Source organism: Salvelinus namaycush, chromosome 30 (assembly GCF_016432855.1).
Source record: "Salvelinus namaycush isolate Seneca chromosome 30, SaNama_1.0, whole genome shotgun sequence".
Classification (NCBI taxonomy): Eukaryota; Metazoa; Chordata; class Actinopteri; order Salmoniformes; family Salmonidae; genus Salvelinus; species Salvelinus namaycush.
This window is the reverse complement of record NC_052336.1, coordinates 28,866,906-28,879,567: the sequence shown is the minus strand read 5'-3', so window position 1 is coordinate 28,879,567 and position 12,662 is coordinate 28,866,906. Positions and strand designations below refer to the sequence as shown.

At 46.1% G+C, this 12,662-nt stretch overlaps 1 protein-coding gene and 1 long non-coding RNA gene across 8 annotated transcripts in view; one reads left to right on the top strand and one right to left on the bottom strand.

Moving 5' to 3' along the window:
* The window catches only part of LOC120024730 (kinesin-like protein KIFC3), a 54,048-nt gene extending 41,889 nt beyond the window's left edge, over positions 1–12,159 (top strand). For 6 of the 7 annotated variants that reach the window (XM_038969004.1, XM_038969002.1, XM_038969005.1 and 3 more), the window contains 12 exons: positions 65–212; positions 442–684; positions 890–1,065; positions 2,563–2,667; positions 2,825–2,955; positions 6,568–6,691; positions 7,205–7,334; positions 7,439–7,668; positions 7,824–7,970; positions 9,418–9,544; positions 9,814–9,860; positions 10,416–12,159. In XM_038969004.1, the coding sequence (XP_038824932.1) occupies positions 65–212; positions 442–684; positions 890–1,065; positions 2,563–2,667; positions 2,825–2,955; positions 6,568–6,691; positions 7,205–7,334; positions 7,439–7,668; positions 7,824–7,970; positions 9,418–9,544; positions 9,814–9,860; positions 10,416–10,424 (1,617 nt within the window). In that variant the 3' untranslated portion in view covers positions 10,425–12,159. The remainder of the gene's footprint in view (positions 1–64; positions 213–441; positions 685–889; positions 1,066–2,562; positions 2,668–2,824; positions 2,956–6,567; positions 6,692–7,204; positions 7,335–7,438; positions 7,669–7,823; positions 7,971–9,417; positions 9,545–9,813; positions 9,861–10,415) is intronic. The other variant, XM_038969003.1, reaches the window with a different exon arrangement.
* On the bottom strand, positions 6,496–7,133 carry LOC120024731. Its single transcript, XR_005472939.1, has 2 exons — positions 6,818–7,133; positions 6,496–6,674 (listed from the first exon to the last, which is right to left on the bottom strand). It is a non-coding gene; the product is annotated as an uncharacterized LOC120024731 (long non-coding RNA).
* Positions 12,160–12,662: the final 503 nt, after the last annotated feature.

Here is a 12,662-nt window from a genome sequence, read left to right as displayed (position 1 = left end):
TGTTGGTACTCTCCCAAGATCTACTCTAGTCCCCATGTCTAACCTCTCTCTCTGTCCCCTGTAGATCCTGGTGTACGAGGGGGAGATGGAGCGGGCCCAGGGCCAGTTGGAGGCTGAAATGCAGAACCTGGAGGAAGAGAAGAACAGGGTGATCGAGGAGGCCTTCATCAGGGCCGAAAGTGAGATGAAGGCCGTGCATGAGAACCTGGCAGGTAAGCCGTACGTTTAGGACTATGCATTTTTGTTTGTATTTGCGAGTGTGCATATTGCAGTTCCGGACGGTATTCATTAGGGCACACCGTAGCGAAACATTCTCCGTCAAAAAAAATGAAAATGTGTCTCTTACTGGACAACTTTCCTAATGAATATGACCCAGGAATGTTTGTGTGCTCTGTTTTATTCACTGTTGTAACAAAATGTGTGTCCCTCCCCTGTCCCCAGGTGTGCGTGTGAACCTTTTGACGCTTCAGCCAGCCCTGCGTACTCTCACCTGTGACTACAACTGTCTGAAGAGACAGGTTCAGGACTTCCCCTTCATGCTGGGGAAGGCCATGACCGAGGCCAAGCAGGAGATCTGCCAGGTGATAGGCGAGGTGAGCAGTGCCAACCAAGAGCTGCTGAGGAAGTACAAGAGAGAGATGAACCTGAGGAAGAAATGCCACAACGAGCTGGTGCGCCTCAAAGGTACGACCCCCTCGACCGTGCATTCTGAGAGGTGTGTGTGATATCAGTCGTTCGTACTAGCTAGTGTATAGTGTGTACATACAGTAGATTCCACAGGTGCATCTGTGTACATAACAGATCCAATTCTGTTCAAAAGCAGTGGATTTTTGTATTTGTTGTCCCAAAACAGTATTGCAATGCGTCTCCTCTTGCCTTCACTTCCCAGGTAACATCAGGGTGTTCTGTCGGGTGCGGCCGGTGTGCCGGGGGGAGCATGATTCTGCCGAAAACATGGTCAGCTTTGACCCAGATGACGACGCTCTTCTCTACCTCTCCAACAAGGGCAAACTGATGACCTTTGAACTGGACAAGGTGTTCCACCCTCAGGCCACGCAGGAAGGGGTCAGTAGAACGTCATGACTTGGAGTACATCTCAATAGTCTGAAAGTGTCTTCCTTGCCTTCATCTTTACCCGTCTGAAAACGCACCCACAGGTAAAAGCAGCATAAGATGTTTCAACTCAAACTTTATCCGTCACATGCGCCGAATACAACAAGTGTAGACCTTACCGTGAAGAAGCGTTAAGAAAATATTTACCAAATAAACTGAAGTAAAAAATAATGAAAAGTAACACAATAAAATAACAATAACGAGGCTATATACAAGGGGTACCGAGTCAATGTGTGGGGGTACAGGTTAGTTGGTCATTTGTACATGGAGGTAGGGGTGAAGTGACTATGCATAGATAATAAACAGCAAGTAGCAGCAAAACAAATGGAGCGGGGGGGGGTCAATGTAAATAGTCCGGTGGCCATTTCATGAATTGTTCAGCAGTCTTAGGGCTTTGGAGTAGAAGCTGTTAAGGAGCCTTTTGGTCCGAGACTTGGCGCTCCGGTACCACTTGCCGTGCGGTAGCGGAAGAAACAGTTTATGACTGGAGTCTCTGACAATTTTTTCGGCTTTCCTCTGACACCGCCTATTATATAGGTCCTAGATGGCAGGAAGCTTGGCTCCAGTGATGTACTGGGACGTACGCACTACCCTCTGTAGCGCGTTACGGTCAGATGCCGAGCAGTTGCCATACCAGGCGGCGATGCAACCAGTCAGGATGTTCTCAACGGTGCAGCTGTAGAAATATTTAAGGGTCTTGGGACCCATGCCAAATCTTTTCAGTCTCCTGAGGGGGAAAATGTGTTATTGTGCCCTCTTCACGACTGTCTTGGTGTGTTTGGACCATGATAGTTCGTTGGTAACATGGACACCAAGGAGCTTGAAACTCTCAACCCGCTTCACTACAGTCCCGTCGATGTTAATGGGTCCTTTTCCTGTAGTCCACGATCAGCTCCTTTGTCTTGCTCACATTGAGGGAGAGGTTGTTGTCCTGGCACCACACTGCCAGGTCTCTGACCTCCTCCCTATAGGCCGTCTCATCGTTGTCAGTGATCAGGCCTACCACTGTTGTGTTGTCAGCAAACTTAATGGTGGTTTTGGAGTCGTGTTTGGCCACGCAGTCGTGGGTGAACAGGTAGTACAGGAGGGGACTAAGTACACACCCCCGAGGGGCCCCAGTGTTGAGGATTAGCATGGCTGATGTTGACTACAGATCCAGTTGCAGAGGGAGGTGTTTAGACCCAGGGTCCTTAGCTTAGTGATGAGCTTCGTGCGCACTATGGTGTTGAACGCTGAGCTGTAGTCAATGAACAGCGTTCTCACAGGTGTTCCTTTTGTCCAGGTGGGAAAGGGCAGTGTGCAAATATGAAGGTAATAACATGAGGAAGCCCCTTTTAGATTATCGCGATACACCACAAGGATGTAGCGGTCTCTCTATATTCTAATGGTTTACTGTCACCAATCACAGCAGCTGTCATCTCAACTGTCCCTCTCTGATTGGCTAACCAGGTGTTCCAGGAGGTCCAGTCCCTGGTGACATCCTGTATTGATGGCTTTAACGTGTGCATCTTCGCCTACGGACAGACGGGCTCAGGAAAGACCTACACCATGGAGGTATTTACTGCTAATACACACACACACACACACACACACTTTCGCTCTCACTCCGTGTCTCTCATGGCTACAGGAGATAAATTAAGGTGAAAGAGAAATGAAGAGATGTGTTGTAGTGGTTGTTAATAGCAAATGTTTTGTCTGTCCTTTTCTTTAGGGTGTAGCCAAGGACCCGGGCATTAACCAGAGGGCTCTCAGACTGCTGTTCTCTGAGGTGACTGAGAAAGCACCCGACTGGGACTTCAAGATCACTGTTAGCATGGTGGAGATCTACAACGAAACCCTACGGTGAGGGGACACACACACACACACATCGGTGTAAGGTTGGACAGGGTGAGCGGGTTTGGATTTGAGTGCCTCAGGTCAAGCAATGACAGAGGTGAAGCAAGCAGTGTTGCCAGCAAATTTTCAGGGGAAGTTGCTAGAGGCAGGTCGATTTGTTGCGATGTCATTGCGCGATGACATCATTACGTAATAACGTGGAACTGCGTCATTACGTAGGATACACAATAGCGTTACTCAAATTGACTGGCCATCTCGGCGAAAAATATGATTTGACGTTTGTTTATTAGCACATATTTTTATTTGTAAAAGTGATATAACACATTTTATATGATCAGATATTTTTAAACACAACACATTGAATTATTGAACAATTACACATTATACATTATTGAACAATTACATTTTATTTATTTTCTTTTTAACTAGTAAACCTACACATTCTGAACAATTAGTTTTAAGCAGTGTATTGGTAGTTAGTTAACATGCTACCTAACTGATCAACAATTATAGGTACAAGCTAATAACAAGGTGTGTATATATGCTAACTTATTGAACAAGCAACTTAACTCAAATAATGATGTGTGCGCTAGGCATCTCTCTCCAGCTCTCCCCAGGTTGTTGTGCTGCTTGGCTGGCTTGCTGCTCAATGGTTTCCTCCAGATATTGCCACTGTTCTCGCTCACACTGCAGTGCACACTGCCACCATCAGCTGTGTGTCTCCGCCAGTTCCAGAAAGTCCACTCCTTGCATACGTACTGTAAATATGATGAATCATAGATTGGCAAGGAAATCCTCTTCATCTTCACTGTCCAACTGCATTGTCACGGAGCTGGAACCAGCAGAAGAGAATGGAGTGGTCTTAAAGCTGTATGCTGCTGTGGTGCCACTTGGTAGTTTATGCTGGTAACAGGTATCACCAGCCAGCTTCAGTCCATACCGCACCAGGAGTATGGAGCTGAGAGTGTGCAGTGACATTCTATTTCTTAACTTTGACTTGACCACACTCATTTGGCTGAACAGCCGTTCAACCTCCGCATTTGAGTGTGGCAAGGAGAGGGCAGCGAGTGCAGCTTTGCACAGTTCTTCACAAGGATTTGACCCGGAAGAGTCTGTGTAGTCATTCACTTCACTCCAGAACTCGACTGTATTTTCAGTTGAGTCCCACCTAAACAGATGGATGTTTCTCCATTGGGAAATAATTGTATCATTTGTTTGGGGCTGGTACCCCAGTAGCTCAGCTACTTTAATAATTTCAGTGGTGCCTTTATTGTGCTTTAGCGTTTCCTTAACACTGAACAAGGCCATGTTGTTTCGCAAGGCTTCAAGGTTGTCTGGGAGCCTTGCTTGCAGCTCCTTGCTTAAAGCAACAATGTAGTTGATGCACTGTCTACAAATGACCTTTTGGTCCTCTGGCGCAAGACTGAGTTGGTACACCGTGCTCTCGAAAAGGTACCCAAGGTATGGTGATGGACTGAGATGTCCATCAATGGCATCCTTCGGGACATCCATTTTTGCCATAGGGTTGACTACTCTGCTGCAAATTGATGTTAAGAGGTGTAACAGATTGTCCAAAAGCTTGACAGGATCTGTTTGCTCTCCCTCAACTGACTTCACTGCAACTTGTACGTCGGACAGGATTGATTTCAAGAATGTCAGGTAGACATAGTTGGTCTTGTCCATGTGCATGGCGTGGAGAACATCGGCCATGTAGCAATGCTCAGCTCAAAGGGGAGTTTCAGTTCTTCCCACTGGCTCAATATACGAATTACCGCAGGCTCAATCAATAGCCAACGTGTGGCACACACTTTGGTGATCTGCAGGGGTTTCTGGCCACAATTAATGGTGGCGTACACTGCTTTGTACGATTGTTTCCCCGTTTTGGGGAAATCGAAAACCAGTTGTAGGTTTCCCTGATTTAAGTACTTAACACTCCTAGCGATGGTTTCTTTGGATGCTACACTGACAGCCAATTGTAAAGAATGGCACACACAGCGGGTGAGTACCAAATTGGGCAATGAACGTTCTTCCTTTAAAATCTTGTGCACCCCGTTGTGCACCCCCAGTCATCACAGACGCATTATCAGTGCCAATACCCTGAAGATTCTCTTTTTTAAGGTTACACTTCTCAAGAAACACAACTACCGCCTTTGCTATTGATCTGGCATCGCCCCCCTCCAATTCAACCAGCCCGGGCAATGTGGACACAACGGTTCTTTTTTTAGCACTGAAATACCGAATCGCCACACCTAGGTATTTATGGACACTGACATCATTGGACTCATCCAAAAGGAGACTGAACTTCTCCTCCCCCACATTTGATGTTACCCTTTTGAGAAAATATGGAGCCAGTACTCCCCTAATAATTTCTGTGCACTTGGTGAGGTGCATTTGGAAGTTTGTTGCTGCCACAGAATCTGAAAAGGCAGATTTGCAAGCCATACCTAAATGGTCGCATGCTAGCAGCGAACAATGCTCCACAATGGCCTTTGCCATAGTAGCTTCTGCACTTTTGCAGTTATCCACTTTCTTAACCAACTGTGGTAATGTAGACTGGGTTGTACGGTTTTGATTTATTTATATGCTTTGCTGTAGCAAATTTCATACATTTTTGCAAGCATATCTGATTTGCAGTACGCACAGTATGCCCGACAATCATCCCCAATTACTGGCTTCAGCCACCCTTTAAATTTAGGTACACTCTTTTCTATACTTCTGGCTGTACAGTTTTGATTGAGACAAGTTCTGTTCAAGATCAAACATTCGTGACCAACTACATTCATTGGGTTTGTCTCGTCGACCGCATACTCCTGCTGCTGCAGTCAGCCAACAATGATTTGCAATTTGCCGAAATTGCAGCTGGCCTGCTGCTGCCTGTGCACGAGCTGAGCGCCTGCTGCTGACGTCACTCACAATGCACTTTTGCAGCCAGGCACGTGTGTTGTGACTGAGTGTGTGACAGAGAAAATCATTTTTTTGTGTCATTTAGAGGGAAAATGCGTGCATTTTAGCGTTTGAGTCACTTTTCAAAGTTGCTAAAAGTTCCAAATACATTTTTAAAAATAGCTACATTTGTTGCGAGGTGCTGTTTGGGAAAAAAAGTTTCCGGGGTAGTCTGAAAAGTAGCTAAATCTAGCAACAAAATGGCTAAATTGGCATCACTGGCAGCAAGGGGTTTCGTAGTTACAATACTTACCTTTATGAGAAGTCTTTTTAAAATCACGGCTGAAGCGTTATTTCATTGTAATTTAGTCCTAAACTGTCGTTTGACACAGTTCCTGTGTGCGTGTGTGTAAGCAATTCGAGTGCATGGGCCAGCAGTTACATAAAAGTGGATTATACTTAATGTCCCTTGGTTCATCTGTTTTACACGCGCTCTTCTCCTCCCTCCCTCTATCCCCTTTCTCTCTCTCCCTCTCTCTCTGTTGCGTAATCTCTGAACATCTGTGTGTCCTTTCTGCCAAAGCGTGATGGCAGGACTGGGGGAGATCATAGGACAAATATCATATTATGACACCATACACCCAAAGTAGTGCCGTATGCATATCATTTTAAGAATTTTTTTATTTTTATTTGAGTGGGACAATCTTTGTGACTGTGCGTTGCTGTTTCCTGTAGGAACCTTTTGGGGGACAACCAGGGTGAGAAGCTGGACATCAAGATGAATCCAGATGGTAGCGGTCAGCTCTATGTGCCGGGCCTCACGGAGTTCACTGTCCAGAGCCCTGAGGACATCAACAGGGTGAGACCACCATTCTACTACTGCCACTTATACTATGCCTGCCACAGGACATTGGGTTAGTGGGGTAGTTAGTGTGCTCTGATCTGCAATCAATTAATCAGATTTTGTTCATATGGTGTTACTTACCAGTCAAAGTGCCAAATAGTATTCCTGGCCTAAACCGCAAAGCAATACTTTTCCTTCAGTAGTGTTTTCCAAATAAATACAAAAGTGTAGAGAAAGCTGTTTTGGGGCGTTGTTTACAATCATGCGTCAGTTAATAAGATGGCTCCCACGGTTCTTTAGGCCTGAGGCTGAGTTGTCATCCTGAAATGTCTGTCAGAGCTCTTGTGTTCCCTGAACCAGTGGAATGTGCCCAAGCCTGGATTTGCCTCTAGTCTACAGATTAGTTTGTGTGTTAATGATTAAAATCTGTTCCTGTCTGTGTGTGTGTGTTCTGCCATATGCGTGAATGTGCAGATGACAGAGTAGTTATTCACTTCCTATGACCCCTGACCTGTGCTCTCTGTGTAGGTGTTTGAGCTGGGTCACATGAACAGGGCCACAGCCTGCACCAATCTGAACGAACACAGCTCCCGCTCTCACGCCCTCCTCGTCATCACCGTAGCAGGCGTCAACTCCTCCACCGGGCACCGCACGCAAGGTGTACACACACACACAATTCCTGTACCGGACATCGCACACAAGGTCCACACACACACAGACAGACAGTCATTCAGGATGTTATCTCTGTACACCCTCTACTAGGTAAGCTGAACCTGGTTGACCTGGCTGGCTCAGAGCGGATTGCTAAGTCCGGGGCAGAGGGCAGCCGCCTACGAGAGGCCCAGTGCATCAACAAGTCCCTGTCGGCCCTGGGTGACGTCATCAATGCGCTGCGGAGCCGACACTCCCACGTGCCCTTCAGGAACTCCCGGCTCACCTACCTGCTGTCTGACTCACTGAGCGGGGACAGCAAGACCCTGATGATGGTGCAGGTGAGAGAGGGAGGGGTACAGGAGGGTGTGAGAGGGATTGGGGAGGGAGAAAGGGGTGGGGGGGTTAAGGGGTTACAAATTAAATGTGTATATTAGCCAATAATAAAACCCTCAATGCTAGCCTTCAGGCTAATATCAGAAGGTATTTGCTCTAGGTGTCTCCCCTGGTCTGTAACATGAGTGAGTCGGTGTGCTCTCTGAAGTTTGCCCAGCGGGTTCGGACCATCGAGCTGGGCAACGCCACCAGGAGACAATGGGAGAACTCCTCCACCACCTCCTCGCCCACCCACGACAGCGTGGAGGTAACCTACACACACACATACCCTGGAGAGAGTGAGGGACGCACTCACAAATGAAATCTCACACGTGTGCTAGGTCAGCCCAGGCCTTACGTCAAACCTTCCCCAGATCACTGAGCCTAATCTGGGGCATCAGGTTTCATTCTGTCCCTCTGCCCTTAATGATCCAAGTTGAGATGAGGTTAGGCGGAGCTGAACACAAAGCAGTTGTTTTAGGAAAATCACTTTCTAGTCAAGAAGATCTAGTTGTCTCAGGATGTTTGAAAAGGTTATCTCCAAAAAGCCTCTGGGTCGTGTCATTTCATTTTAGCAAGACATGACACCCACCATCTCAGATTGTAATGAAATTGTTTCTGTTAGAAACAGATACGAGTAGCATTTCTGCAACATTATTTTGTGGAAATATTATTTGATATCTGAAAAATGAAGGTAATTGATCGCACCCAAATTGGACATATACATTTTTAGAATTCATATAATATTGAATAAATATAGTACCTAACATCTGATGTAGACCCCCCACGCCCAAACCCAACAACGAGTATACAGTATCAATTCGCTATGTTTGACAAGTAGTATGAGCTGTGGCTCTGCATATTGTTTATTCATCCTATGTAATATATTCTGAATGAATTTGGTGGTAGTTTTTTTCCCCCTGTTCAGAGAAATTAGTAATTGAAGTTATGTCCCATTCTACAACTACATATTACCACGTTCTGACCACTAAATGGTGCAGAGATTTTACACGTTCGGGAAAGGTGATGAAAATGGTTTCTATTATGGACCATTCCTGATGACCACTTAGTTATGATTAGCTATGCACTTAGTTCATTGTGGGAGATAATTTCAACAGGCACACTGCTTTCATCAGATGAAAACTGCCGAGGTAATGCCAGACAGAGCCTGCACTCAAATGCATAATAGATGCATCCAGTCTGGGTTTGAGAAATGTTTACACCGGTATAGAAAGTGGAACTTGCAAGCTTGCAGCAGGGTCGTTCCATTTCATGTCAGCAAGCCACGACGCCCACCATCTCAGATTGTTCTGACACCAACTAGTGGTCAGAACATGGTAATGTCAGGTGTCGGCATAATTTTATTTTCATTCATTTTGGAGTAGAATGTCCTTTTTTAAAAAGTCACCAGAACTTCTACATACAAATTATCTCGGGGAGTAACCCGAACCCACTAAGCAGGGGGACTGGAACTAATCAAACTCGCATTTAAATTATCCTCTTTCCCTAAAAGCATGATGGTCATGACTTTCTTACATGAAATGGGAGGTTAACTTGGTCCCAGACAATCGATTTTGCTTTAACCTCGGACTGCAGTAGAAGAGAGCGAAACAATCGTAATCTAGTTAGACAGGATCCTTAGCGGAATGGGGTTGAATAAGGAACTTGAATTTTGGTATTGATATTTCTGTCATTTAACTTTGACCTTTCTGCAGCTGGACTCTCCCCCGGTGACTCCCGTGCCCCTCCCTATCTCCCGGGCCAGCAGTGCCGGCTCCACCCTCTCTGCCTCCTCCAAAACCCCCACCACACGACGGCGGTCTCAGTCCCAGCTCTCTACAGGTAAATGTACACACACACAAACACACCCCTTAGTCCCAGGTCTCAACAGGTACACATGCCTCTCTGTCACCAAGAACCCTGGGACCCATCAATATACAACAACGATAATATGTGCACACACCCCATACACACACACACACACACCACCTTATGCCACCATTATTGGGATGATAAAAAAAACTAAGTGAACTCAAGTAAGGTGTGAATGGTCAGGGTGAATCCGTTCACTCCTGTGTCCTGATCCTCTGGTCTGATTGGTTGGTTTGCAGACAGGCTGTTAGGCAGAGCCAGCCCATTGGTGGGGGACGGTGGGCAGGTAGGTGGGGTTTATGCTGATTGGTCGCTTGGCATGGAAAGTAAATGCTCAGCATGGCATGGTGCCCTGTGCCCACCCGTGTCACCTGGTCAATGCCCACCTATCTAACACACCCCGCCTCTATCCCCAGGAAGTCGTGTGTGTGTGTGTGTGTGTGTGCGACTGTAAACTTTTTGCTTGGGTCTTGACCCTTGTCCCTCTGTCTGTGTGTGAGAGAGACTGCAAGCTTTGTTTGTCTATCTGCAGATTCATGTGTGTGTGGGTAAAGGTGTCCGTACATGTCTGTGGCTCTCTGGCAGTTTGTGATTTTGTCTGTGACTGACTGTCTGAATGCAGTTCTTATGTGAGCTGTATATTGTATGATGTGAGGGTGTTTGTGTGTCTCGTCTATATGGATTTGTTGTGTGTGGATGTATGTTTGGGTGTGGAATCTGTGGATATATCACCTCTTCCTCTCCCCCATCTGTGCTGCTCTCTGGCTGGGTTGTAGTGAGACGTTATTAACACACCACTCCCCACTATTCAGTTTCCTTAACCTATTACTCTTCCCTACAGGACGACTGAAACTGTCTGTCTGAAGGCTCCAATGGATTCAGAATGAACCCGGACCCTGACCCAGTCAGCCATTGGGCCTTCTGAACAGGAGGGTGTTAACCAGCACCTTGACCCACCAATAGGTTGTTCCCATCTCCTTCTGCTGATCTCACTCAGCCAATGGGTGAGAGAAACTGGACTAATTATCAGATCTGACTGATCAGATTGAGAGAATGGTGACATTTCATTTATTGAGCTGTTTGAACAGCAGAGGGATGAAGAGGGGGATACGAACTTTGACCCTCATGGAAGGCCCATATCAAGACTCTGTCCCGATGTGGCCCATATCAAGACTCTGTCCCGATGCTCTAAAATGGCCTCCAAGTCTCCTTTTCATTACCACTGATAGCTGAAAGGAATGGATAGGTGTTCATTTTAGCCAGGACTGTTGTACAGCCCCCCATATCTTAACTACGTGTCCTCGTTTATACCCCTCAAGGAACACAACACACCAGACTGCAAGTGACTACAGGACACACCTGTCTGTCTTCCACACCTGACTAGGGGCCAAAGGGGAGGAGCACCTGAGAGTAACACAGGCCCCTGTCCTAAAAACAACTCTCATAAAGAAACCCTATACTCCTCACAGCCCAGAACAACTCCACCCCACCTTTCACACCTTCACCTTTGACCCTTCAACTGGGCCTGTGATCTATTCTCCCATTGGCCAATGTACTTCCTCTCCCCGCCCCTCACAATAACGCCACACCCACACCCTTAGTGCTAACCAATCCCTTCGTCCCATCATCCATTAACAGTATAGCCCTTTCAATCACAGTATTTCTGGGTAAAAATGCACTTTAAACAAGGCTGATACCTTCTTGATGTGTTTTATAACAATGCTCCAGTTACGGATTATGATAATATGCATATACAGTATATATCTGTGTGTTTGAGATGTTTTTTTTTTTTATCCCTTTAGACTCCATTGGGGGGGGGGGGGTTACGAGGGTTACATCCTGGTCTCCTTCCACACTTTCTCCCCCTCATCCAATCAGGGTATTCTATGGAGCTGGGCTTCTTTTGCCCTGTAGGACGCAAGCAATAAGAGACGTGAGTGCAGAGAGCGTTTAACTTCCTGTGTAGCCGTTTTGTGTTTTAGATTAGATTTCTCCAGGGCAATACAGAGCCGCCTCAGCACTGCATGGAAACGTTCATGGTGTCGTGTTTGTTGTACCGCGTGAATAAAGCTAGACGATTCAAACTCCCTGCCAGACAGGAAATGCCATTCCTGTTATTGGATGCTGCCGGTTGAAGTTGCACAGATCTAGGATTAGTTTATTCCACCCAAATTCTAAGGTTATCCAATAGGGACACAACACCAAACTGACCCTAGATCCACATCCAGGACAGCTTTATTCTACTCCCTATGGCTGACCACAAGCAACCAATGACAACGTGATCGCCTCACGGAACAGACACTGCTGCCCCTGAGGGAGTGATCGAGCTGGTGAACTGTGTTTGAAAATGCATTGTGTAAATAGGAATGCTTTGTACATTTGATCAGCTAACCGACCGTGTGTCTTTAATGTTAAACCAATGTTCCCTCCAATACCAGGATGTCCGAGGAACATTGAGGACACGCTGCATCGTGTTGGTTGTTGATGGGTATCTCTACTTGCTTTTGTCTTTGTTGTAGAAACCTACTGCGGCAGTCTCGTTTTTTGTACACCTTTTTTTAATAAACACTCAATACGAAATGAAACTCGGCCGTCTTCTTATGCTCTCTCTAACAGATGTTTGTTGAAATATCCTGCATCACCGTTTATTAAAGGGTAGGTTGTATTACACCTACTCGGGACAATGCTCTTTGACCAACTGGTTCAGGATGGTTGCAGCCATAGCGTTATAGAGCAGGAGTTCCCACCCGTCTATATCTATATATCCAAGCACTGTTCACACATCGTTGGTTTTTCAGGTTTATAGCTTATTTCCTGCAATTCTACACATTTTCTCATAGGGTGAAAGAAAATGTCGCAGCTTTAAAGCTAATTGTCTATTCATGTGATATGAGTAACAAAAAAAATCTAACATGGGCTAGTTGAGCTGGACATTTCTGATAAGGTATGTGGCAGGTAGCCCAGCAACCGAAAGGTCGCTGGTTCAAATCCCCGAGCTGTAAGTCGCTCTGGGTGAATGTATGCAATGGCTAACATGAAAAGAGGAACTGATAACGCACTACCCAATTTCAAAATTGCACCTTGTGCA